Source organism: Dipodomys merriami, unplaced genomic scaffold (assembly GCF_024711535.1).
Source record: "Dipodomys merriami isolate MVZ:Mamm:240054 unplaced genomic scaffold, mDipMer1.0.p SCAF_122, whole genome shotgun sequence".
NCBI lineage: Eukaryota > Metazoa > Chordata > Mammalia > Rodentia > Heteromyidae > Dipodomys > Dipodomys merriami.
This window is the reverse complement of record NW_027202516.1, coordinates 2571025-2598219: the sequence shown is the minus strand read 5'-3', so window position 1 is coordinate 2598219 and position 27195 is coordinate 2571025. Positions and strand designations below refer to the sequence as shown.

Sequence of the window (27195 nt, the reverse complement as noted above, 5' to 3'; positions counted from 1 at the left end):
GGCAACCTGGGGCCCCAGGCCTTCGTCCCGGCCTATGCAGCCGCCACCGTCGGCGTACTGCCCAGCGCATGGCTGACTGCTTTCACTGGAGGGTACAAGGCTCACCAAGCCCCCACGGGTTCCCATCTGGACCCTTACAGGAAAACGTGCAGGTGTGAGGTCTAGACCCAGGAAAGGAACAGCCTGTGTGGGGACCCTCAGGAGGGAGGAGGAGAGCTCTCTGGGCTGGGACCTGGGCCGGAAGCCTGAAGTGGTGGGATGGAAGGGGCCTCAGGGCCTGACGGGCCGGACCTCCCATCCTCCTGCCCTTCGGCGCTGGCAGCTCATCAACGACGTCCAGCACAAGCACTGGTAATCAAAAATGTTTTAATGATTAACGTTCAGACATCACGTAACAGTGTGTCTCCAGACGAGCTAGCACACTTCGCAGCACACCAGTGGGCGTTGGAGTCCCTGCACCGGGGCAAAGACATCGCAAGCTGAGTGCCCACGACTGAAGCCACACTCACAACTGGACAACAGGACGCGCTCTGGCAGATGGAAGCAGATGCCCGACCCCTCCCGCAGAAAACCTCACACTCACCGAGCCGCAGCTCCCCGGGCAGCAATGTGCAAAATGAAAGCACGTAAACTCACAGTTACATCAACATCAAACCCACAGTTAGTTTATATGTTGTCAACGACCATCTCTATGCGTCGCAAGTGGTTCAAAGAGCTGTTTCCAATGCAGAAGGGACAGGGCAGTCAGTACGTCAACAGCGCACACAATGGTCTTTATGACCAGCGGTCTCAGTGTTTGAACAGGTGGTCCCACGGATCTTCAGATCGTAAGCGGAAGAAGTGGCGGAGATGGCAGATTTATGCTCAACAAGAAATCGCTGTCCAATCAGCTGTGCGTATGCTGTTCCTATCCGCTTAATTTTATCCCATGTTTTTAGAGGTTCTTTTCCCTCCCTTATTAATCAATTTTTAGGGGACCAGGCACATTTCAAAGGCGGTTTGGGTCAGACCGGTACAGACACAACTGCAGATGTGGAGTCTGGCCTTCAGCTCCTCCGCTCACCTGCGGCGTCCGCCAAACCAGAAACGCGCCCTGGTCCTGGGAAGGTCCCTCCTCTCCCACACCGCAAAGCAAACGCGGCTTTTTGTTCCCTGCATTAAAAACACTCAGTGCTTCAGAAATTAAAAATGGCCGGCTTGCCCTACACGCGTTCTAGAATCTTGAGGACAAAGACTCTATATTTAAGGTTCATCAAGACTGCTCCGCAGCGCCCCTCCCCCGCTCTCTCGCATTATCAATAGTGGCACTCAAAATAAAAAAATAACATCTGTTAAAAAGTTAAACCAACTGTTCCACCAAGGTTGAGCCTGCTTGGCTGAAAGCTCGGATCACTAAACTGAAGGCGCCGTTCCTGATGACACGTCCGCAGGAATCCGAGCTACTGGCGCACACCGGCTTCCTACCGTCACGGTCTGTGATTTCTTTTTTTCTGAACAGAGCTATTACAAATGAATACAAACTTGAAACCTATCCTAATTGGAACTAGTAAGCTTTGGGCCCTGCTTTTTAAATTGTAAGGCATGTGTGTTTCTCTACTGTAAGGACATTATACAAATTTACATTTACAATCACATGCATGATCAACAGTTTAAAAAAAAAGTTTGGATTACAGTGTTTTTAAATTGTGAACCACAATTCAGCACCTATCATGTTATAACTAATAAGGCAACAGCAGTGTCATACACTACAGTAATTCCCTTCCACAGTCTAGCGCGGGCGGGCGGGCGGGGTCAGTGAGGTCCTGGAAATGTGCGGGATCTGATGCCTACTGGTGTAATCTGCGGAGGAACTCTAGGGGCTTGGAACGGATGAAAAGGTCCTACACGAATCGACTACTGCAGGCCCAAGTCGCAGTGGCTGTCGCTGTCGGCGGGTGTCAGGGCGCCACTCTACTGTGCTTACAGTCACACGTGTGTCTGGCTGTGGGCGTGGCCGCTTCAATCCTTCCGCAGCTTCCGGGGCTTGGCACTGCCGTCCAGGGGGAAGCTGCTGGCATGCCCGTTCGCAGCAGTCACGGACCCGTTCTGGTGGTCTTTCAGGTAGTCTTTCCTCCGAGAGGCCCCCTTCTTGTTGTAAGTCTGAAATGCATAAGGACAGGTGAACCACAGGGGCTCCAGCCACCCGTCCCCCAGAGGACCGGAGCACTGAACAGTGAGCACAGCCCTAGCCAGACCTACCCCTTTAGATCAATGATTATCAAGAAGCTGGGGAAGCAGAACTGTGGCTCAAGCAGCAGTGCTCACCTGAGCTGAAGAGCTGAGGGACAGCGCCCAGGCCCAGAGCTCAGGCCCCACCACCAACAACAACAAAACAGCAGGGGCTGGGAAGGCGGCTCAGTGGTAGAGCACTTGCCTTGCATGCCTGAGGCCCTGGGTTTGATTCTTCAGCACCACATAAGCAGAAAGAAAAAAGCCAGAAGTGGTGCTGTGGCTCAAGTGGTAGAGCGCTAGCCTTAAACTGAAGAGCTGAGGGACAGCGCCCAGGCCCAGAGTTCAGGCCCCACGACCGGACCCAAAAAAACCAAAACAAAAAAACAGAACAGCAGCAGGGCTCCAGGGCCAAGGAGTGTCTGGCTTTGCGCACTTGCTGCAGCAGCCTGAGATCTCCGTCACCACAGGGGCCGTGCCAAGCTGACCACTGCAAACACTGCTCTGCCCACGTGGCGGGGGACAGGGCCCTGTGGGCTGGCTGCTTGTGAGTCCCCCAGAGTACAAATGTGACGCCGGGCGCCAGTGGCTCACGCCTGCAACCCCAGCTACTCAGGAGGCTGAGATCTGAGGATCGCGGTTTGAAGCCAGCCAGGATAGCAAAGTCCATGAGACTCTTTCCTCCAATAAGCTACTCAAGAAAGCTGTGGTTCAAGTGGTAGAGTGCTTGTCTAGAGCAAAAGAAGCTCAGAGACAATGCTAGGCCCAGAGTTCAATCCCCAGGACTGGCAGAAAAAAAAAAAGGAGAAAAGATGCCCAGGGGCACACTGGGGCGCTCCCGGGGACCCAGTGTCCTGTGTCCCCCACACGACGGGCACCAGCCAACAAGGCGCTGCCGCCCGCAGGGCCACAGGCACAACCCTCAGTGTGTGCCACCACGAGCCAGGCTGCCCGCGACAGGCCTCTGCGCGCACCCCGCACGCGGCCCGTGTGCATGCGCCCATCTCCACAGCCAGAGCCGCGAGCACACCAGAGAGAACAGGACGAAGTCACACGCGAGCCATGGGCAGGGCGGCGGGGCGGAAGCCGGGCCACAGGTGGGGGGGGGGAGAAAGCAAGAGCGGGAGCGCGGCTCTGCGTGGGAGAAAGCAAGAGCGGGAGCGCGGCTCTGCGTGGAAGAAAGCAAGAGCGGGAGCGCGGCTCTGCGTGGGACAAAGCAAGAGCGGGAGCGCGGCTCTGCGTGGAAGAAAGCAAGAGCGGGAGCGCGGCTCTGCGTCCCCTCGAGTCCTCGAGTCCTGTTCTCCCCGGCAGCACCTGCCTCGCAGGGGAGAGGGAAGTGCACGGTTTACCTGGATGTAGAAGTTGGTGAAGAGCGCGATCAGGGAGATCATGTACCCGATCTGGAAGTAGAGCCAGCCAAGCGGGAAGGAGCACCGCCACAGCACCCCGCAGCTCGTCTGGATGATGGTCAGCACAAACTGCACCTGGAGAGGCGGAACGCGGCCGAGCTCAGCTCCCCGCGCGCGTCAGCGCTGGAGGGAAGGAGCGCGGCTCGGAAGGCTTTCGCAGTGTAATTTTCAAGTACTGACCAGGAAGGACTGTCCATGTGGCCTGGGAGGGGTGGGGGTGGGGAGAAGGGGGGGAGGACCTCTGGCCACACCCCAGCAGGCGGCTGGGGGCTGTTTCTCAAGGTTCCACCTGCGTGTGAAATCAGGCTCCTGAACAACCCACACAAAACCCTTGCTCTGCCAAGTGTGGGCACTGGCTCAACGTCCACGGCTGTTGTTACAGTCACAGCCCAGGAGCCTGAGGTCTACCGACACTGGGGTGACAAGAAGGACGGACCCCAGCGCCGCACGGGCCGGCCTGTGCCCGGCTCGGCAGACCTGGGCCAAGCTCTGCTCACCAGCAGGTGCTCCAGCCACGGGGGCGGGGCTGCGGGCACGGCTCAGCCAGCACCCTCACCAGCCTCGGCCGCTCACCAACACTGCTGGGCACACGGCCTCCCACTGGATCCTGGACTCATGGCCACAGCATGCGCGCACACACACAGGGGTGTGGATCCGGCTCAGCACACTCAGGTGCTGTGTGTGGACATGCTCAGAGCAAAGCCCGGGACGCCAGGCCAGCCCCCAAGGCACAGCCCCCACCGATGGCTGCCCCCTGCGAGGCGTGCGCGGCGTCCGCGGGGGCTGATGCGGGGGCCACAGGGCCCACCGAGGCGGGAGCCCCAGACACTCACCAGCTGCCCCTGCGTGATGTACTTCTTCCACCAGAGGTAAGGGCGCATGGAGGGCACGGAGGACAGGCCGTAGTACGAGTACATGAGCACGTGGATGAAGCTGTTAAGCGTGGCACCGAAGTAAGCTGGGCAACGGAGAGGACGTGGGAGGAAGATGCGTTAGCGTTTGCTACGAGGGATAACCCAGAGTGGTGCAGACCTGCCTGCTGCGCGTGCTGCGTGGCTGTCTAAGGACCACTTCACCAGGCCACTCCAGCACCCGCGGCTCCGGCTCCCAGACTGAGCCACCTCCCAAGCCAGGGCTTTGCCTTCCAGCCCAGCTGCCGGATGTGCTAGTCTGAAGGCGGGGGTGGGGGGGTGGGGGGGGACAGAGGTGCTGGTCTGAAGGCAGGGTGATCAGCGATGGGCTGGGAGCTGGTGCCTGGCTCCCGCAGCGGGTGCAGTGTGGGCGCTGGGAGGGTGCCTTCCGGTGCTCTCTAGCTGCAGTACCGACACCATGGCTTTTATTAATCAGAGCCCAGAGTCCGGCCCACCTCTCCATGACGGATTTCAGGAGGACCTCTAGCTTTGCTCCGTTTCTCTGCCCTCCCCAGTAAACACAGCCGCCAGGCTGCTGGCCTTTCTGAACGCAGCTCACACACAGGCTGCAGGAGGAGTTGCTATTGCTGCCAGTGGCCCTGAACCCGTCTTGGCTACTCACGGACTGAGCCTCCTCCTTCTGGCCAGGGCAGTCACAGCCATGACCAGTGAGGGAACCGGGGGGTGCGTGCGGGGAGGGGGGGGGAGACCCACCGCCCCAGGGTCTCCACCTCCCCTCACACCCGATGGACTTTCCCCTATCCTCTCATGGCTGTGGACCTGGGCAGACTGAGTGAAGTCAGTCATCCCAGGAAGAAAACAGCCAAGGTTCTCAGTGGGCTGTCAGTGTGGAGAGGACGGCAACTCTGAGATACGGCTCAAACCTCAATCTGAACCTAAAGTGATCAGACTCTGAACCATAAGAGATCCAAACGTCAGACCTGACCTTGGAGACGTGAGCGCATCATAATCCTCGTTATATCTCATGCCACCAGGGTGAGCAGCAGCAGGACTGGTCAGCACGTGCCGCCAGAACCACCTCACCCCCCAGCCACACCTGCCGCCTGGCGCGTCACTGCTCCCATTTCTCAGTATGGGCCAGGCCGCATGGCCCGCACTGGGCCCCATCAGGCCGGGCACTGGCCACACGCGGGCCATACCAGTAGCACCAAAGCAAATGGGGCTCGACCTGGAAGAGCCTTGTGCCCACACCCCGCCCACAGCGACACTTACAGTGACCACAGGGGACCCAGTTCATCACGAACCACCAGATGTTGAGCATGGAGGCGTGGTGGTAGACGTGCAGCACGGTGATCTGATGGTTGTTCTTGCGCAGGATGAAGAAGAAGGTGTCCATGAACTCTATGAGCTTGGAGAAGTAGTACCACCAGAGCACGCGGATGATCTAGGAGTACAGGCGGGGTCAGAGGACAGCCAGAGTCCAGCACCAACCCCGACAAGCTCAAGGCTCCCCTCAGTGAACCGAGGTCAGATTCCACCTCTAACACAACCATTCACAGGGCATGTGCATGAGCGCTTTAAGCTCTTACGGTCTTATATAAATACATTCCCTGAAATTATTATTATTTTCATGGGGCTTGAACTCTGGGCCTGGGCGCTGTCCCCGAGCTCTTCAGCTCAAGGCAAGCGCTCTGCCACTTGAACCACAGCACCACTTCCAGTTTTCTGGTGGTACATTGGAAATAAGAGTCTTACAGGTGTTCCTGCCTGGGCTGGCTTTGAACTGTGATCCTCAGATCTCAGCCTCCTGAGTAGCTAGGATGACAGGTGTGAGCTACCGGCTCCTGGCTTCCCAGAGTGGGAAGCCTGTTTCCTCTTTCATACTCATATAATACTTTCCCATCTTATGAATATAGATAGACTCTGTCAGGGACTAGCTGGGTGGAGAGGTTATGGTCTATTTTGTCTTTTATGTAATTTATTTTCTAAAACCAAAAATCAAAACCCAACCCCACTCCAATAGACGCCTTTTTAGGAGGAGACCTACCTTCATGTCGGATTCACCCGCACTGCGGGTGCCTTGGCAGAAAAAGTTGTATCTTCCTTCCCACACTCCTGTCACTAACTGAGGGAGGGAGAGAGGGGGAGAGAGAGAGAGAGAGAGAGAGAGAGAGAGAGAGAGAGAGAGAGAGAGAGAGCGTCACCACGAGAGCCCCGTGGGCCCTTGCTGGCCAGGCCTCGCTCATGTCCCCAGCTGTGAACAAAGCTGTGGGCTGATGGTATCGTCACTGGTTTTTGGAGGCCTGGACTCAGGATCCCCTGGCCTTGGCCTTGGCGCCCAGCTCCAGAGGAAGTCTGAAATGTGCGGCCTCTAGTTCCAGAAGGGGCAGCAGACTCAGTGGGGCTCAGCGAGTCACCTCCAGTGCCCTCTCGGGAGAATGTGTAGTCCATCATGCCTGAGGTCCTGCCCGAGTGCCCAAACCAATCCAATGACAGGTTGCTATTCAGTCTTGAACTGTGTTCCACCAGACGGCCTTAATACTCTGCCTCGGTCTCCCACGAGTTCTTCGGCGGGGTGGGCTGTGGCTGTGGGGTAGGGATGTTTCCCACCCCAGAGGTCATCCCTACAACCACCTGTGGAAACACTGCCGAGGGCCTGGGGGCGGCGCTGCCCCTCCTCCTTCCTCATTACTCCTGCCATCTTCCCCACACATGCGCCAGACCCCAGGGAACGGGGAGGCTGCACCCACACCTCAAAACTCCCCTGCAGCCAGGGAGGCAGCGGGCCCCAGGGAGAACCACAGGACGGCACAGGCTGGCACCGCGCGGGGCTCGTGGCGCCTGAGACACGCTGCTCGGTTCTGAAACGGTCGCTCACGGCCTGTCGCCTCCTTCCAAAGCCCAGCACCATCGGCAGCGTCTCTGCCGACGGCCTGGGCCGGTGGAGGCACCGGCCTCGGCGCTCCAGTGTGGCCCCGTCCCACGCCATCACACAATGTTGTGAACACCCTAACTCCTCAGGACCCCAAACCCTGGGGCCGAGGGGGCCAGGCCCAGATGCCGAGGACCAGAATTTCCGGGTGGGAAGCCTGCAACCAGTGAGTGAAAACCCTTGTGAGTGACGCTGTGGTCTTCTCGCCCTGGCTGCACAGCAGGACTGCCTGCTTGCTTTGAAGGCTCACCCATGCTGGGTCCTGCCCTAACCAGCACACAGGCTCTTCGGAAACCTCTTAACCCGTGTGACCTGCCTGGGGACAGGGGTTGCTGCGCTTGGAGAAGCGGCGGCGTGCTCCGGGGCGTGGGACGGAAGCAGCCTTTCCACCACTGTGGGAGGGGAGCCAGGGCAGCGGCTGCGGAAGTCACAACAAAAGCCAGACACCTTACGGGCCCGTCGTGCCACGCTCAGACACGCATCAGAATTCACCTATGAGACACAGCTGCATACCCGTGATTTAGGGCCACGCTGGGAAAGCAGCCAGGATGCCCAGCAACTGAGGTGTGGATGTGGAACACGTGGTACACATATAAATGGAGCACACTCAGCCATAAACAAGAATGGGATCATTTTCAGTTCATCATGTTGAGTGAGATGCGTCAGGATCCAAAGACAAATACCACGTTTTCACTCTCACGTGGACTCTAATAAATGTGCCATGCTGGTGACTGGGGAGGGGCCGGGTTGGGGGGGGGGGTCCGGGGTGAAGGGCACTGAGCGCACCACCGTTTGAAAGGGGTGCTCCCTGGAGTCCGCAGCCCGCACCTGCTCCCCTCCACCTGCCACACCACCCCATCTGCTCCTAGCTGCCCTCTAGCCCCGGCAAACACACCTGTCCTACGCGAACACACCTGCCCTACGGTGAACATACCTGTCCTGTGACGAATGACCTGCCCTATGGTGAACGCACTCCAGCCTGACAAGACTCGGAAAGGGACTTTCACACAGGAAGTCTGTTTTCTTTCTTTCTTTTTTTTTTTTTGCCGGTTGTGGGGGTCTGAACTCTGGGCCTGGGTGCTGTCCCTCAGCTCTTCAGCTCAAGGCTAGCACTCTACCACTTGAGCCACAGCACCACTTCTGGCTTTTTCTGCTTATGTGGTGCTGAGGAATTGAACCCAGGGCCTCATGCATGCAAGGCAAGCACTCTACCGCTGAGCCACCTTCCCAGCCCTCTTTCTTTCTTTTTTTTTTTGTCGGTAGTAGGGCCTGAACTCTGGGCCTGGGCACTGTCCCTCAGCTCAAGTCTAGCACTCTACCACTTGAGCCACAGCACCACTTCTGGCCTTTTCTGCTTATGTGCTGCTGAGGAATCGAACCCAGGGCTTCATGCATGCAAGGCAAGCACTCTACCACCGAACCATCTTCCCAGCCCCCGCTCCCCCCAGGAAGTCTGGAACAAAGAAGTTCAAGGCACTGGGTTTATTGCTCCCAAATGTAGGCCAAATGTTTCATCTGCAGAAAAGACAAAAGAACATTTCATGTTTGCTTTGCAAATGAACAAATCAGAATACCAGAAGATACTTCAATGAGGCTTGAAGTTAATGAGGGGCATCTGAATTCTGCTCATGAGAAGGCAAACTCTTTGTCCAGCCCACAGGAGCGCCTGAAGGGAGAACACACCAGTCACCAGCAGACCCCCGGGGCGGGGGGTGGGGGGTGGGGGCGTTGTGAACCCACTGTGCAGTGAGCTGGGGGGGGCAGGGAGCACAGCAGCGCCCTCCCTGGGCACCTGACAATCAGTTCAGGAGGCAGCGCTGCCGCAGCAGGAGCAAACTCCTGCTCACCACCTTCGCAACCTGCATGCTCTGAAGGCCACGCACTCCCCGGAGCCATACTTACAAGGCTTTCCCCAGGGAGTGAGAGACAAGCAGCGCCCTGCAAAACCGTATGCGCAAGCTCCCTCCTGAGCAGAGCCAGCCTCAGTGAGCGCAGGCCTGCCTGTGCCAGCCGCCAGAGCCTGCTTCCCTCTCTAGGAGGAGATCCAATGAGCAACAGCGCCTTGTGCCCAGGCAGGTGAGCTCCCTGCCAGGCCCGGTGACGTCATTCACAGTAAGTCATCTTTAACAGGGAGAGCAGACTTTTCCCACCTCGCATCAGATTTAACCACAAGTGAGCTCAAACCTTTAGTGTGGCACTTTCTGGAATACTACCTAAGTGTCTTAGGAAACGAGGTCATCCGAGACAAAGCCTAGACAGAAAAACACCGGGTCCTTACCGGCCTCCCTCAACCCCGCCCAGGTGTTGGTGCGCCAAGATCGCCACTTCTCAAGCGCCGGCGGCTCTCAGCAGCTGGTGAGCTGGGTGGTGTCACTCTCTAAGCAGAGGTGTAGTGACAGGCAGGGGCACTCTCACGCTGGAATTCAACGGTACCACAGGAGGAGAGACACTTTCCTTTCTTCTGCTTTTATCATTCATGGGGCCTGAACTCTGGGCCTGGGCACTGTCCCTCAGCTCTTCAGCTCAAGGTGAGTGCTCTACCACTTGAGCGACAGCGCCACTTGTGGCTTCTTCTGTGTATGTGGTGCTGAGGAATGGAACCCAGGGCTTCATGCATGCGAGGCAAGCACTCGATCACTGAGCCATACCCCGTGCTAATGTGCACAGGGCTGTTATTTCTTACGGCCTGACTTCTTTCCATGGGTAGGTTATTTTCCCTTCTGGTACTGATGTTTGAATTTAGGGTCTCACGTTTGCTTGCCCAGCGCTCTGTCACTTGAGCCACACCTCCAGCCTGGCGTTTGGCTGGTTATTTTGGTGGTGGGGTCTGACAGACTTCTCTGCCTGGGCTGCCTTCAGCTCTCAGGTGCTGAGTAGCTAGGATCGGGGTGAGTCACTGGACCCCCTCCCAGTGTGGCACAGCTCTGTGGTGAATAAGGAACGGGGGAGGGGAAGTGGTGAGGTGACCCCATGTGGCCCGCCTCCCCCAGGGCCAGGTGGTCACTTCTAACATCATCTGCGGGCTGCACAGCCACACCAACTTGGGCAGCTGACAGACACCATGCCTGTCTGTCCTGTCCCCACCGCGGCTAGCAAGACCACCACAGGGCGCTCTGCACGTGAAGACAGCGCAGGAAGTGATCGCTAGTGGTCGCTTTATCCTCAGCAGATGGCTACTTTAGAAGTTCACCAGCAACGGCTGCAAAGTTAAAAGCAGCTATTCATTTCCTCCGCTTCAGCTGGTCGGTTCTGGCAGCACCACTGTGAACCACAGCCAGGCTACAGCATGTGGCTTCAGATGCCCGGAGCATGAGGAGGTCATGGAGGTAGCTGCACCTGACGCCCTGCAGACCATTCGCTATGGTGAAGCCATAAGAACAGAACCGGTCGGAAGACTTGAGAAGGCCTCGGGCCAGCCTCCAGGGCCGCCTGGCATACTGTGCCCACGCGGAGGTGCCAGCCGCAGGCTTCCTGGAGCCTCTCTGAAGGAAGGTGCTGCCACAGCCCTGACCGTCCAGCAAGGACGCACAGTTCCTGGATTCTAGTCAAATGTCTGACCCCTGTGCTTCCTGCTCCTGCAGGTCCAGAACAAGGGTGGAAGTGAGCTTCCCAGAGGAGACATCCTGGGCCTCAGCGGCTCACACCCAGGGACCGGACTGCAAGGCCGGCCCCGGCCTGTGTTGGTGGGGAGGGTGGCAACAGGCTGCTGGCAGACCCCGCTAGCAAAGCCTTCCTTCCTTCCCTCCCTCCCTCCCTCCCTCCCTCCCTCCCTCCCTCCCTCCCCTCACAGGCAGGCCAGGAGCTCTCTCTGAGCAGGGGCTCAGCGGGGGAAGGGCACACCACTAGGAGCGACCAGGGCTGTTAGGCCACAACAAGGTCTTCCCACCAGATGCTTCTATAGCTCTCTAAACAGAAAACAAAAGAGCAAGAAGGACTTTTTCCAGTATTTTTTGTAAACATAATATATTGTCAAACCGATCAATTGAAAGGTTGTTTGAATGTTTTTCCTATGATAACATCTATTTTAGCAAAGCTTGAAGGGGAAGAAAAAGAAGCCAGCTTCAAAGCAACTGCTCTGTGGCTCCATCCAGGACTCTGAGCCTGGGCCCCAGGGCCCCTGGGTGTCTGGGGAGCTGTCTTAGCACCCCACGATGACCCGGGGTTAGGAAGCAAGGCAAAACATCTAGCTCACCACTCATTCAATTTCTTTCACCTTTTCAATAAAGCAGCCTCTGAAACCTCTAAGTTCTGGTTATGACGTCATGATGACGTGAAGAGTAGTAGAACCAAGTCCTCCATAGCAGACCCTCGGGCCGCGGAGGCCACCAAAAGGCCCCACCACAGAGGCTTACCACAGGGTGAGCCTTTTTTGTTTCCCTACCTCCCTGTTTGTTTGTTGTTCTGAAAACTGTGGTGTCACCACATCCACTCAGGTGGGACACCCCCAAACCAGTCCTGATACTCTTGCCCATGGAGGGACAGGTCAGCACCACAAGGAGAAGACCTGGCCCTGGTGAGCCTGGATTTTTTTATTTTTGAGTCGGCTATAGGGCTTGACCTCAGGCCCCTTAGCTTTTTTTGATGAGACTAGTGCTCTACCACTTGAGCTGTAGCTTCACAGCTGGCTTTATTTTATTTTGTGGGTCATGGGGCCTGAACTCTGGGCCTGGGCGCTGTCCCTCAGCTCTTCAGCTCAAGGCTAGCTCCCTACCATTTGAGCCACAGTGCCATTTCCGGCTTTTTTCTGCTTATGTAGGGCTGCAGAATCAAACCCAGGGCCTCATGCATGCGAGGCAAGCGCTCTACCACTGAGTCACCTTCCCAGCCCCACAGCTGGCTTTTTGTTACTTATTGGAAACAAGAGTCTCACAGACTTTCCTGCCCAGGCTGGTTTCAAGCCTCGATCCTCAGATCTCAACCTCTGGAGTAGCTAGGGTGACAGATTTGAGCCACTGGTGCTTGAATTGCTTTTCATTTTTATTTAGGCTGTAATATCTGCTTGGAGCCATCAAGTCTCATTTCTAACACTGCTGTCTTATAAGTGAGAGAACTGTGCCTGAACGCCCATAAACCACTCAAAACCTACAGGGAGCCAGAACCCAATGGCTCACTCCTGTAATCCCAGCTACCCAGAAGGCTGAGATCTGGGGATCATTGTTCAAAGCCAACTTGGGTAAACAAGTTTGTGAGACTCTTACCTACAACTAACCACCAAAACACCAAAAGTGTAGCTGCTGCTCAAGTGACAAGAGTGCTAGGCTTGTGCGCTCAGGCCCTGAGTTCAAGCTCCAGGACTGACACAAAGAGAAGAAAAAAAACAGGCTCTGAATTTAAACCCCAGCATGCACATGCACACATGCACGCATGCACACAAAATTAAGGGGGGGGGGAGGGAAGGGGACTTCCCATCTACTCCTTTAAAAAACAATTTGTGAGGGCTGGGAAGGCGGCTCAGTGGTAGAGCGCTTGCCTTGCATGCATGAGGCCCTGGGTTCGATTCCTCAGCACCACATAAGCAGAAAAAGTAGGAAGTGGCGCTTTGGCTCAAGTGGTAGAGCTGAAGAGCTGAGGGACAGCGCCCAGGCCCAGAGTTCAGGCCCCATGACCGGACCCCCCCCAAAAAAAAAATTGTGAAAGCTGACAGGTTATTAGGATCAGGACAGGGACAATTGGCCACAGAACCTACCACACCAAATACTACCCAGTTCCCAACCATGTCCACAAGAAAACTCACTTTCATCAAGAGTTAGCGATGCCCGCAGACCTGTTTTCACATTATGTTTATTTTTCCACTCTGTATACTACTCACGTGAAAATACTTCTGGAGCTATTTACTCTAACTGTATCACACGGAACACAAACCCGAGTCAACAGCAAAGGTTTCTGTTTTAGATACTCCAGAAGATGCATACAAAAGCCTCCAGTGTTTTGGAAAATCAATTTCAAAGCGAGTTAAGATGCCCTTCTGTCCCCTCCCCCACCGGCTGCGGCAGCAGGCAGGGAGGCCCGGCGCCGGCCACTCGCCTACCTCGTAGAACATGTAGAGAGACAGCAGGGTGAGGCCCAGGTTGTACAGCACCAGGACGCCACGGCAGGAGAAGGGCTGCCGGTCCCTCATGTACTTTGGTCCCAGCCACACCATCAGTAAGTAAATGACAGAGCAGACGAGCGTGGGGATGTAGCTGTCCAGAAGGAACCAGCCTTTCACTCTGGTGTCTGCAAAGCGACAGAAGAAAAAATTTTCGTGATTGGCTAATAGGACCGAAGCAAAACCAACCACATTTTCTGCAACATTCCAACCAAAGTCTATCAGCTGCAGTACGCAGCTGGTACGCAGTACCAGGCAAGGGTAGGTGGCCCTGGCCCAAAGCACCCGCCCCGCCCCGCCCCACCCGGCCCCGCGCTGTCCTGATGCGGCCGGGCGGAGGAGGAGCAGCCGGAGGCTCAGCGCGTGCTGTGTGGTGCAGTGAAGCTGCAGCCTCCGTTACTCATGGCCTTTGCTAAATGAAATAGCACAAAACAGGCTTTCCAAAAAAACCTGAGAAAAAGAGCAGGGGAGAGCCCCACTGGTGTCCTAGTTGGACGTGCAGAATTCCACACACGTGCTGAAGCCCCTGGCCTGGCAGGGCAGCGGTACGCACACAAGACGTGGTACCTGTGCAGCACCTGTGCGGCTTAGCGACCCCATCTCTGGCTACAAAGGTGGTGTCCACCCCAGAGCAGTGGGGTCCACAGGAGGAGGGCTGAGGTTAAACACAGCGAGCCCTGAGACGTGCTGGGGTGGTGCCGGGGTGGTGCCCGGTCACCTTGTGATCTAAGCTCATATTGAAAGCTGGGCACCGTCCCCATACAAATGTGCTTTTTCAACGGCCATACTCTGAGGTTGCCCTGCCCCAGCCGTGGGGCGTCTGGGTGACACCCACTGCTGACAGACAGGGCTGTACAGACAGGGCAGAACTGGCCAAGGTTCCTGCAGGACAAAGGCTTGGGCACACTGAGCCGGGTCAAAGGGCGGAGTGTTTCAACCCCAGGGGGAGTGCCAGCGGCCCTCAAAGAAGGTGCACCAGTGCCCTGCAGCCCTTTCTAATCACAGAAGGTATCAGACATCAGCTGACCCCGTCACACTGATCATCAAGTTCCTTTCCTTGTTTGCTTTTGCGACGGCCTCGGTTTAAACGCCCCTGCGGCTCCCCTTCCTGTCCTGGCTGGTATCTGGGCTACCTGAGGCGGCCTGGCATCTCATGCAGCAGGTTCAGAGGGAGAGCTCTGGAAGTGGCTGGGTCTGATCTGGCCACCAGGTGGTGAGTAGCTCTACTCTGCCCCGCCCCACACTGCCCACCATGATGCTGGGGGTACCAGAGGCCCAGGGACCATGGACTAGAGCCTCGGACACCTCCAAAACCACAAGCCAAAAGAGACCTTGCCTCCAAGTTGGTTTTCCTCAAGCATTTGATTCTCACAATGAACTCAAACACACTTTCTATGAGCTTGAAGAGGACATGGGCCTGATGCACTTTCTTTCTTTTTTTTTTGGGTCCGGTCGTGGCCCTGAACTCTGGGCCTGGGCTCTATCCCTCAGCTCTTCAGCTCAAGGCTAACACTCTACCAGTTGAGCCACAGTGCCACTTCCGGCTTTTTTCTTTTTGCTTATATGGTGCTGAGGAATCAAACCCAGGGCCTCAGGCATGCAAGGCAAGTGTTCTACCACTGAGCCACCTTCCCAGCCCCTGATTCACTTTCTAAAAGATTAAAATACCAGGGGCTCGGGGCAGACATGGATCACCGACACTACCCCAGGGCATGGGTATGACCTCGTGGGAAGGCCCAGGGTCAGAGCCCCATGGCTACAGCAGCTGTCTGAGTGCCAGGAGCCAGGGCTGGGCATGGCTGGCAGAGCACCTGGCCACGCTCTGTTACCTATGTAGTTTCTAGAACCTCTTTATGCAATATTTGTAAGTGGTGGGGCAGGATGGCAGGGGGCAAAGCCAAAATCACCTTACCTCGGGGACCCAGCCATGCCCTGAAATAGGTGCTCAGTGACGCATCAAAATTTTCCATTTTCAAACCTATTAAGAAAAGACATTGATTAGTCCCTCCTCAAAATGCTTTTTATATAGCATTTTCCCATCAAAGAACAAGAACAAATTGTTTTCCAAGAATATGCAGCAGACAAGGTTAAATTCCTCACATGAAACCAAAGTTAATTCCCCCAAGGGTAATTCCGATGGACTAATTCTAACTTGAAGAGAAAAAGGCTGGGCCAGGGGACAGCACAGAATGTCTCAGACCCACACGCAGGGCTGGGCGGGGGGAGGAAGGGGGGCACTGTCTAGTGTCCCATGAGAAATGACGCTCAGGACAACAGGACAGGATAATCCATCAGAGTGGAGGCTGAGAGAAAAAGTTGGGATGTGTTCACTTGTTACTGTTATTAATGATCATGTTAGCATTCTTCATTGGCTACAGTAAAAACCAAGGCAAACCCCCATCAACGCCCTCCAGCCGCAGCCAGGGGAAACTAACAGATGAGTATACTATCGCAGACATTTCTCTTCTGAGCTCAGAGAGGTCAGAGGTCATGCTCATGGGGGCAGCAACCCCATTAGTAGATGGCCACGCGAGTCAACGCAGCATTAAAAACAAAACACAGATCACAATAGCAAACCAAAGTGCGAGAATTAATAAACGTCATTCCACCAAGCTTCACTGTTACTATGTCAGCTCTGTGATGAACAGTTACCACCCCGGACTGTGTGAGCTTCTCAGCAGGCTCTGCTGGCATTCCAGCCGAGTATCCGCCGGTCTTGGTCCCCATGAGCCCCCGGTCCCCGCCATGACTGGTCAGGTCCACGTCTCGGTGACAGGTGCAGGGGCCCTGACTTCGAGGGAGAGGAACTTGTCAGACAGATCTACAGAGCAGATGCGGGGCTCATTAAGTATGCAAACAGCCAGCATTCACTGTATACGAAGGATTGCCAGACAGAGATAAACAGGAAGCTGCAAATAAGAAGTTAGAATGACTCAAGCAACACACTGTCAGCACCCGCAGCAAGGACACTAGTGCAGGATTTACCATCAGCGATGCTCCTAACACAAACAGAACAAGGCCATCACATCGGTGGACGACGTTTGGTGTCTATGTGGAAAAGCTGGAAAGGAGCGGGGAGAGGGCTAAGAACGACAGCTCGCAGATGGGTGGGGATGAGGGGCAGAGGGCAGAGGGCAGGAGCGCGCTGGAGGACCGCAGGACCACGGCCAGGAACTGCTGCAATGCGTTAGGACATCCAAGGACAACCGCACAGGACAGCACGCACAAGGAGAATCTAGGCTGACAGGGCAGAAGCCAGCAGCCTGGTCAAACCCAGGCAGAGTCCAGCCCCACGGTGAGGACGGACAGCAGGCCACCATGGAGGGCTGTGGACTTCTGCACTGGAGACACTGAGAATCCTTTAACATGTCATCTGTCCTGAACAGTGCCAACCAGACCCACGGAAGCGGGGTGCACAGAGCACCCCTCCAGCCCTACTACAAAAACACATGCAGGCCTGACTGCCAGAAACCTCCTCTATGCCAGACTGTGCTGGTTTCAGTGTGAGAATTCTTCTCTTGGGTTTGCAGAACTTTCCACAATCAAAAACCTAATGGTATGTGAAGGATGCCAGACACCAAAGCCATACACTGCATGAGTCAGGTGACAGAGAGCGTCCAAGACAGAGACATGAAGTACCCGCGTGGATGGGTGCCAGGGCTGGGGCAGGGGCAGGAGGGTGGGCGCTGGCATGGGCCTGCAGGCTCTTCTTCAGGTAATTAAGATGCTGTGCAATTACATACACTTAAAATTTTTAAATAAACTTTTTAAAAAGAGTTCAAAATGTTGATATTTTAGCCCAGTTCTGAGGAAATGAAAGCAGACGTGAGTTAATACTTCTCTGAAGATTGCCACTGTGGTATTTACCACTGCAGAAAAACCGGTGGAAGGAGAGTACACAGCTTTCTACTTGGAAATTAGGGTAGAGGCAGACCATTGCCTGCTACACTGGTATTAAACATCTGAAGAAACCATAGCCACATTCACATGAAGACTTCCACTGAAGCTATAAACTACAAGCTCGGAGACGGTGGTAAGAGTGGACAGTTTAACTGCAACACATCCATGGAACATTTTTCGTCAATGAAAAAGAACCAAGAGCCAGGCGCCAGTGCTCACACCTGGAAAGCTAGCTATTTAGGAGGCTGAGATAAGAGGATGGATGTTCCAAGCCAGCCCAAGCAGGAAAGTCCATAAGACTTTTATCCCCAATTAATCACAGATAAACTAGAAGTGGCGCTGTGGTAGAGAGCTAGCCTTGAGCAAAAGGAGCTCAGATACAGCACCCAGGCCTGGGGAGGGGGGCCGAGAGATATCTACACAACTACCTGTCTGAATCTCCAGAGATTAAGCTGAGTCCAGGGTGGGTGGGGGAGGCTGTTTTTATAACTCTGAGTATTTAAAATCAAGGCCAGGACACAGTCCCTTAGCTTTTTCACTCAAGGCTGGTACTCTACCACCGAGCCACAGCTCCACTTCTGGCTTTTCTGGTGGGTAACTGGAGGTAAGAATTGCACAGACTTTCCTGCCTGCGCTGGCTTCAAACTGTGACCCTCAGAGCTCAGCTACCTGAGTAGTTTAGGACTACAGGTGTGAGCCACCAGGGAGGGTCACGTGACAGTGCAAGCACACCTGTGCTCTGGGCACAGGTATTTGTGCCAGAATCCCAGCATGAGAGAGACTGTCACACTTCTGCAAGGAAAGAAGGGTACTTAGGGCCTCTGTGTGATTTCTTACAACTTTGCATGAGCATCTTCAAAACACTTTCCTTCGGAAGCACTCCCCAGAGGAGCAGCGTCTGGGCCCAGTCCTCACAAACCTGGCCCGGAGGCGCGGTCCCCTTCCCCAGCCACTCCCTGATCACGCTACAGCACGCGGGGGCCTCTGCTCTCTCTACTGGATGTCATGCATCTCTGATGCTAGTTTTCAGAATAAGAAAGTCAAGAAATATATAAGTAAAGCATTACATGGTGACTCAGCGGTATTCTGTGACCCTGAAGGAGTTCAGAGGAAGGACAAGTGCTGAATCTGGATGCCGGGGTGGATGGACGGACGGACGGACACACACACACACACACACACACACACACACACACACACACACACACACACACACACACACACACACACACACACACACACACACACACACACACACACGGGATCAGTGCATCTGGCCGCTGGCTCCGACACACACACACACACACACACACACACACACACACACACACACACACACACACACACACACACACACACACGCACACAGTGGTCGATGGAGCACACACAATTACCCATGCTTTTAGGATCTCAGGTTCCAGGTATTTCTGATGATCATGGAAAAATTATACAGGTTTACTGCACTATGAAAAATAACAACTGCTTTCCTTATTTTCTCTGAGACAGAGGGCAGGCCGGCCTGGGCTCTGCCTGGACGTCTGTCCCTGTCCGCGCGCCCGCGGCCCGCTCCGGCACGGGACCCCTCCCTGCGGAGCTGCAGCCGTCTGCAGTCCTCGTGGGGCCTCTGCAGCGTCCGGCTCTCTTCCGGCAGAGCCTTTCAGCTCCTGGCCGAGGGCCGCGGGTCGGCTCCCACGCCACTGGCGTCGAGCTCCCCCGACAACCAGCAAAGGTGCAATGCTGAGAACTGGGCCCGAGCAGGCTGGGAAGACTCCAAGGACGTCAGCAGCAGTCCTTCCCTGGAACGTCCCCTCGTTTCCATTCTCCTGAAGCGCCTCAGCGCCGCACCTCCGCAAGGGCCACTTCACTATGACAAAAGGGAGGAAAGTGACCGTGAAGGCAGTTACAAGCCAGACCACCCAGGCCCCAGCAGAACCCAAGGCCACAGTGAAGGTCAGGAAGAGACCGCTCTGCCTGCACGCGTCCTCGCCACTCTTTCCCGAAGAGGTCAATCAGGTGGGAATTTGAAAACAGCCTCATGCCAGGCCCTCCTGCCCTCCTGCCCGCTGGTGTGTGAGGGGCGGGGGAGCACAGCCAACGTGAGCTTCTCTGGAGTTCAGAAAGTGCCATCGTGGGGTGGGGCGGCACAGGGAGGTACTCCCAGTGCAAAACACACGGCACAAACGCCAGCACTGGAGCCGAGGCGGCGGTGCAGACAGACGTTAATGGCGTCTATCTTACTCTGATTCGAAAAGCTATCCCATGCGACCCTGCAGTGCCGAGTGAATAGCTGAAGGAAAGCGAATGTGACTACAGAAGCGGTGCCGGTTTAAGCTGCGCTGCGCTGCGGGCTCTCAGGGGTGTGCTGTCAGTGCGTTCCAGCTGGGAGGGCAGGAAGTGGCCCCGGCCCCGGGGTGGCGGCCGGGCGGGGGACGCGGGCACAGAGGGCATCGCTCTCAGCTGTCGACCGGAAGGCACCAGCACTGGTCCTGGTGAGGCTCTCGGGCTGGGCGGTCCCTCCATGGCCCTTTCCTTACCAAGGTACTGCTCACTGCACTGGGGCCTCGGCCCTCTGGAGACACTAGACCAGCCCCTCCCAACGCCCCCTTCCCCCACGCCATCCCCTCAGGACGTGGGGCTTCACATCTCAAACCTCCCGTGGTCACCCAAGCCAAACCCCACAGGAAGCTCTCCATTCAAGAAAACCACTTTGAAAATCCTGCCCCGTCATTCGTTCCTGTCACCCCCTTATGAGACGTGTGTCCAGGAGCTACCCGTCCAGCCTCTGGCACCCGCGTTTTCAAGAGGGATAACGGGAAGTGAAGAGCTCTTAACCTTGTGGGCCCCACGCCAACCGTGAAAATGACAGTGCAGGTGGCCGAGTCTGGCCCTGAAGCCTCAGCACCGAGCGAAGAGCCTGCCAGCCGGTGGCTGCTGCACCAGCCCAGAGCCGGGTGAGCCGCAGGCCAGGCCCAGCGCCGTCTCTGTTCTAAGAGGAAATGAAGCCCTGGGACTTCCCGGAAGAAGGGTGGGCAGAACCAGGGCCCACGCAGAGCTCCACAGCCCCAGCTGAGGGGACAGGCACGCACCCAGGGGTGCTGTGCAGATGAAGTGCCAGGCCTTGCCGGCAATGGCATTAGCACCTAGCTTCAGCGTGGAAGGTGGGAGTGGTGCAGCCGAGCAAAGGAGGCCGACTGTGAGCGCTGCTCTGGTTTCAGGTACGCGTCCGCACACGTCCACGCTGGCGATCCCGCAGCCGCTGCCCGCCCAGCCACCACGGCGAGCATCTCCTCTGACATCCCCTGCTCTGTCCTTTCTTATCTCTCCTGAAGCGGCTTCAGACAAAGGTGAAGACAGTCTTCTGTTACAATGCTCAGGTGTTGCTGCAGGCCTCAGAAAGCAAGTCTCTCCCCCGACCCACGCTCGAGCTGGGCTGCCCAAGGGCAGGCCACAAAAAAATGGCATTTCGGGGCTGGGAAGGTGGCCCAGTGGTAGAGTGCTTGCCTTGCATGCATGAGGCCCTGGGTTCGATTCCTCAGCACTGCATAAGCAAAAAGCCGGAAGTGGCACTGAGGCTCAAGTGGTAGAGCGCTAGCCTTGAGCTGAAGAGCTGAGGGACAGCGCCCAGGCCCAGAGTTCAGGTCCCACAACCGGACCCCAAAAAAAAAAAAATGGCATTTCCCTTGCTTGAGAAGGATCACCCGACTCCCCAAGCCTGACCTGGAGCTAACTGCAGGAAATCCTGCGACCAACCCTGTCCCACAGAAGATGCAGAGGCTGGGTGAGGAGTCTGGGCCTCCCCGGGAGGAGAGGCCGGGAAGAGTCTGAGCATAAGGCCTCCAGTCTGTAAGCACTCGCCCGACTCCTCCATGCTTGGCCATGGTTTGGGGGTTCTCCACAGACACCCGGAGCACATGGCAGCAGGTGCCCAGGAACTGCCCACAGCCAGGACAGCTCGCCAGACTCCATGAGGAGGGAGCCCTGCGTTGGGGCCCCTGCCCCAGGCATCTCTGTGTCTGGCTGTTCATCTGGATCTGAGGACAGCTGTGGGGGGTGTGGGGCACGGCCCTCAGCGTGGGAGATCTGACCCTGTGGCCGGGGCCGGGGGCCGGGGGCAGTGTCAGACCACGGAGCGTGTGCACCGCAGGCTTCCTCTGTGGCACAGGCGGTGACCCACGCTTCGGGGGTCACAGAAGCATCTATGATGTGGGCCGTTCTGGGGAGTGGTGATGGGAGCTAGCTGCAGTGGTGGTTTACTTGCTGTGACCATGCAAGCCGGGGCGGTTGACTGACATGGGGAGGCTGATGCTACGGTCCTGAGAACGGATCTAGCCAGGCCCACATGAACAACACAGTTCTACCGCCTCTTCAACAGCGCTGCCGGGGCTGCTGGCGGGGAAGCTTTCCTGGTGCACAGTCCCCGGCACGGCGCGGACATGGCCCGGTGGGGGCAGACACAGGAAGCGGCTCCTGGGGGCAGCAGGAAGGAGCCAGGCAGCGCTGGGTCCCAAAGCCTGCTTCCAGGGCACGTCCCCCCCCTCCCTCCCAGGGCTCCACAGTCCGGCAGACGGGCCTCAAAGAACATTTAGCCAAACCACCCAAACGGGGTGTTTGTGAGCATTCACCAACTGGAGACACATTACTTGTTTCATTTTGAAGTAAAAGTCTAGTACAGCAAGCCTAGTCCAGCGGGCCGCCCCGCCCGCTGGGCATGCGGCCTGTGCAGGACGCCTCTGCGTCCAGCCGGGCCCGCACCTCTCCTGAACGCGCCCCCTCGGGAGGGTCAGCAGGGCACGTAGCAAGGGCCTACGCCATCGTTACTCAATAAAGAACGCGTGATTTGATTTTGCTGTGCTTCAAACACACATTTGTAATCTTAAAATTTAAATCCATAGCAATCATTTTCTTCAGTAACCAAATTTGAGCCAGAGTAACATTTCCATGAATGCCTCTGATAACCCTCAATTATTAGCCATTTAATATTTCCAAGTTTTTCTTATCCTTAAAAAATATTGTGGTAAATATCTTCACAGAAAGCCTTACCCAAGAAATTATTTCCCTGGTGAAGCTCTTAGGAATTGGCCAATTAGGTCAAGGGTTGTATAGTGCAAATCTCTTTGTAAAGAGGGATTTTTTTTTTTTTTTGGTCGGTCGTGGGCCTGGGCCTGGGCGCTGTCCCTCAGCTCTTCAGCTCAAGGCGAGCGCTCTACCACTTGAGCTACAGCGCCACTTCTGGTTTTCTGGTGGTTTATTGGAGATAGGAGTCTAATGGTCTCTCCTGCCCGGGCTGGCTTTGAACTGCGATCCTCAGATCTCAGCCTCCTGAGTAGCTAGGATTACAGGCATGAGCCACCAGCGCCCGGCTTAAAGAGGGATTTCTAACCACAGTCAGAGCACCTTGGTTAGAACTGAGTGATTTTGTGAGAGGAAAACACTTATGCTCTAAGTTAATCTAATATAAAATGCTCTACAGAGGTAAAAAATATCACACAGAAATACTGATGGCTGAACAAAGTAACACTTTATATATATATATTTAAAATAATACAGAGTTCAAGCCCCATGACCAACAAAATAAATAAAGAATCCCACTGAAGAGTACTCCTTTGAGATCTAAATTTGGACTTAGAACTTGAATTTTTTGCATTCCTGAGTATACTTCAGTTCAAGCCAAATTGCAGTAAAAAAAAAATAATAAAATAATATAAATAAGGATCCATTTCTGGCTAGCATGCCAATAATAACAACCTTTGTGTCTTCTACTTTTTAAAGGATTAATTTGGGACTATAAACTGGTATTTGCTAATTGGTTATTTTCTTAACGAGCTTTCCTTTCTCCAGTTGTAATTAAAAAGGAAAATTGTCTGTATTTTGCAAAAGTTCCCCCTGAAACCAAGGAGCTCATCTAGTTATTTTTAAGTCCTCTAAGAGTTATTAAGTCTTACATTAACAACAAGGGTTCCCTAAGAACAGTGCACACTTTATCATGTGTCTACTTTGTCTAAAAATATGAAATATCTTCACCCCCAACCAGAAAGGAGCCCTGGGAAACTGTAAATTCAGTTCAAATGAGAGCTGGTCAAAAACTGCCTTCAAAAATCTAAATCGCTTATGTATTAAGAAGCTGGAGAGCAAATTTGTCAAAAAGAAATGTACTCTTTGGGGCCGGGAAGGTGGCTCAGTGGTAGAGCGCTTGCCTTGCATGCATGAGGCCCTGGGTTCAATTCCTCACCACCACATAAGCAAAAAGAAAAAAGCCGGAAGTGGTGCTGTGACTCAAGTGGTAGAGCGCTAGCCTTGAGCTGAAGAGCTGAGGGACAGCGCCCAGGCCCAGAGTTCAGGCCCCACGACTGACCAGGCCCCCCCCCCCAAAAAAAGTACTCTTTACCTGACTTATGTAATCATAAGCCCTCTATACATCACCTTTATAGTAACAATGAAACATTTTTTTTTTAAAAAGTTGAGTCAGTGGCTCATTCTATAATCCTAGCTGCTAGGAAGGCTGAGATCTGATGGACCATGGTTTGAAGCCAGCCCAGGCAGAAAAGTCCTCAAGACTCCATATCCAAAATCAGCAGCAAAGTGGTGGAGGAGAGGCGTGGCTCAAGTGCCCAGCAAATAGGAGGTCTATTTCAAACTAGTAGAAAAGAAGTAGAACATTCTTCCAGTAGTCTTTTAATTGTGTGCCGAACATGTTGCAGAAGGTAGGCTAGTTTCGCTACTTAGTAGCGGAGTCAGCAGATTCCCATTTATGTCATTAGTAATGCTGTCAATAAAGTAGCATAAAACAGCTTGGTTTTTCCAATCCCATGTGGAGACGGGAAGTGACACAGTAGAAACCCTGGAGAGTCAGCTCCACCACCAAGGCCAGAGTAAGGAAGCAGCTAGGACACCACAGCATCGCTCAGAGTCAACCAACCAGACTGGAAATTCATCCGGGCAAGCACGGCGAGCAGGCGTGCGAGCAGGCCCGTGCAGGGCTTAGGAATTCAGTCTGCCCCAGAATCGGGCGAATCTTTGCGCCTCTGGCGACACCCTCACTAGCCTCCCTCCTGTGGTGACTGGCTTGGGACTGGCGCACGAAGAGCAGGTGTGCAGCGGGACAGCAATCAGGTCCGGCACCCATCTCTGAACACAGAACAGGTGCAGACACTTCATGTACGACTCAGCGTGCTTCACTAATCCAGGAAGACGTTGCTTCCGTTGCTTCCCCTTCAAATTAATGGAGGCTCACAAAACACATCGGAAACACAGCCTGAACCTGGAGGGACCTGGGGGGATCGGGGGTTCAACACCGGCTGTGGGCTAAACAGCCCCAGACTTCACACAAATCAGAAGTTCATCTTAGGGAATGTGGGGAAGGCAATACTCCGGTAACGGCAAAGCTGGGACCGGGAGTGATCTCAGGGTCTGGCACAGACCCAGCTTGTGCCTTGGACAACTCAACACCAAGACAACGATGTGCAGAAGAGAATCTCAGTAGCTCAGTAGCTTCAGGGACACATTTGATTTTGTGTTCCCTCCTCACTCAAATCAATCACCAGACACATTTCAGGGTTCTGAAGCAGCACAGCCAGGACACACCAGTTCCTGGGCCGTGGGCTGGCTCAGAAACGTGTCCAACACAGCTGGAGTCCTGTGTACTGCACAGTTAACATGCCAGCAGATGGCAAAGTCAGAGGCCCGCCCAAGGGGCATAGGCTGCGGCGAGGAGGGCAGCCAGGGCAGCAGGGGCAGGCGGGAGGCAGGGGGGTAGAGGGGGGAACTCCAAGACTTCACAGGCGTGCTCCAAACTCATCCTCCATCTGGCCATGCAGCTGTGTCCCTGACACAAGCACACTCTGCACAGAACCAGAAAACCCAGCAAGATCGAGAGCACGTGAACACACAGGCCCCGCCAGCACGGGCCTGATGAATGAACCAATGAGCCCAACAAAGACCTCGTTCCTGCGGCCTCTGGCCAGGTCAGTGAGAGCTTTCCTAGACAGAGAGCTGAGCGAGAGCACGCTGGATGTCCAGCTGACAGCATGGAGGGAAACAAGGCAGACTGAAGGGGTACCCAACTCCCCAGGACCCAGATCACCCGCTTCTTCCCGTCCGCCATCTTCCCCATCCCAGACAACGCCTCCCACCTGTATTCCAAGCATCCCTCAGCCCTGCCTACCACCCACCCTGACCGACACTGACCGGGACACCAGGCTGGAAGCCCTCTGCTCCCATTGGTGGACAGCCACTCACCCTCACCTGGCTACACCCGCTTCTCCCCATGCTCCAGTGCCCCCAGCTTCCCCCCGACAGCCCAGGAGAGGCGCACAGTAGGCTGGGTCAGGAGACGGGAAAGCAGCCTGAGGACCAAACAGGGAAGAGCTTGAATGCTGGCGGGCCCTGCGGTGGCCTTGCCCGTCCGTCTCCAGTGGGAATGGTGACTCCGCCTTCCCTGCCTCCATACAGGAAGCGGGAATCTTCATCTCCCTTCCCCGAACTGGTGGGATGCCTCAGAGCAGAATCTCCCCCCCACTGGCCTTCTCTGGCAATATGGAGGTCCACCGGCTACTGCCAAAGGAGATTAAGGTGCAGGCCCCAGGAGCCTCAGGGGCCAGGAGCACTGGAGGCCAGCTCACACCAGCCTGAGGCCCCAGCCCCACCCAGGTCTAGCCCATGGGTACTTCCTTGCTCAAGTGGGACCTGGACCGGCACCCCACCCAGAGCCTTAACCCAGGTAAATGCAAAGGGCTCAGCCATGGCTGGGCCAAGACTTAGGAATGAACTTCATTCGTCAGAAGTCACTCTGTGGACAGGCTGAGGGGCGGATGACACTCAAAGCACAGTCCTAAGTGCTAGGAGCCAGGTATGGCATGTCCACAGAGATGGAAGACGGAAGAACGGCGGCCAGGGCCGGGGGAGAGGGGGGAACAGAGGCTGCCTGCTAAGGGGTCATGGAGATTATTCACCGCGACTGAACCAAACACTGTACAGTAACTTATGGCATGCGAACTTCATCCCAGTAAAAATTTAAATAATTTAAAAAGTCCCTACCTTTCTTCTGTTTATTTTTTATATAGTTTACTTTTAACTGGCATGGCACCTATAAAAACTAGCAGGTAGCCGGGCGCCGGTGGCTCACACCTGTAATGCTAGCTATTCAGGAGGCTGAGATCTGAGGATTGCAGTTCAAAGCCAGCGCAAGCAGGAAGGTCCGTGTTATCTCCAATGAACCACTGGAAGTGATGCTGTAGCTCAAGTGGTAAAGTACTAGCCTTGAGCTGAAGAGCTCAGAGACTGCCCAGGCCCAGACTTCAAGCCCCACGACCAACAGAAAAAAAAAAAAAAAAGCTGCCTGGGACAACCAGCTAGTGGGAGAAATATCTAGAAACTATTCATCCTACTCAGCATGTCCAGAATATTAAAAACTCCACTCAGCAACAAAACCAAACCAAACAATATTAAAACAAAAGCAATCTAAACAGGTATTTCTGAAAAGAAATCCCCTACCAACTAGAATACATGACATCACTAATCATGAGGGTGCGATAGTGATGACATCTCACTATTACAAGGCTACAGCTACACAGACGGCAACAAGAAAAAGCTGGTGCAAGCTGTGCGCTGGTGGCTCACGCCTATAATCCTAGCTACTCAGGAGGCTGAGATCTGAGGATCGCAGTTCAAAGCCAGCCCGGGCAGGAGAGACTGTGAGACTCCTATCTCCAATAAACCACCAGAAAACCGGAAGTGGCGCTGTAGCTCAAGTGGTAGAGCGCTCGCCTTGAGCTGAAGAGCTGAGGGACA

The 27195-nt window shown here is 55.1% G+C and overlaps 1 protein-coding gene and 1 non-coding gene across 2 annotated transcripts in view; both read right to left on the bottom strand.

Moving 5' to 3' along the window:
• Positions 1–1907: 1907 nt before the first annotated feature.
• Elovl5 (ELOVL fatty acid elongase 5) overlaps positions 1908–27195 on the bottom strand; it is a 40992-nt gene continuing 15704 nt past the window's right edge. Inside the window, exons 2-8 of the mRNA XM_070017288.1 lie at positions 15422–15487; positions 13450–13637; positions 6537–6614; positions 5762–5933; positions 4451–4575; positions 3558–3692; positions 1908–2139 (exon numbers count right to left, since the gene is read on the bottom strand). Of these exons, the coding sequence (XP_069873389.1) occupies positions 1999–2139; positions 3558–3692; positions 4451–4575; positions 5762–5933; positions 6537–6614; positions 13450–13637; positions 15422–15479 (897 nt within the window). The 5' untranslated portion in view covers positions 15480–15487 and the 3' untranslated portion in view covers positions 1908–1998. The remainder of the gene's footprint in view (positions 2140–3557; positions 3693–4450; positions 4576–5761; positions 5934–6536; positions 6615–13449; positions 13638–15421; positions 15488–27195) is intronic.
• LOC138823757 (small Cajal body-specific RNA 23) lies at positions 11816–11942 on the bottom strand. The gene has a single exon (XR_011370902.1). It is a non-coding gene; the product is annotated as a small Cajal body-specific RNA 23 (non-coding RNA).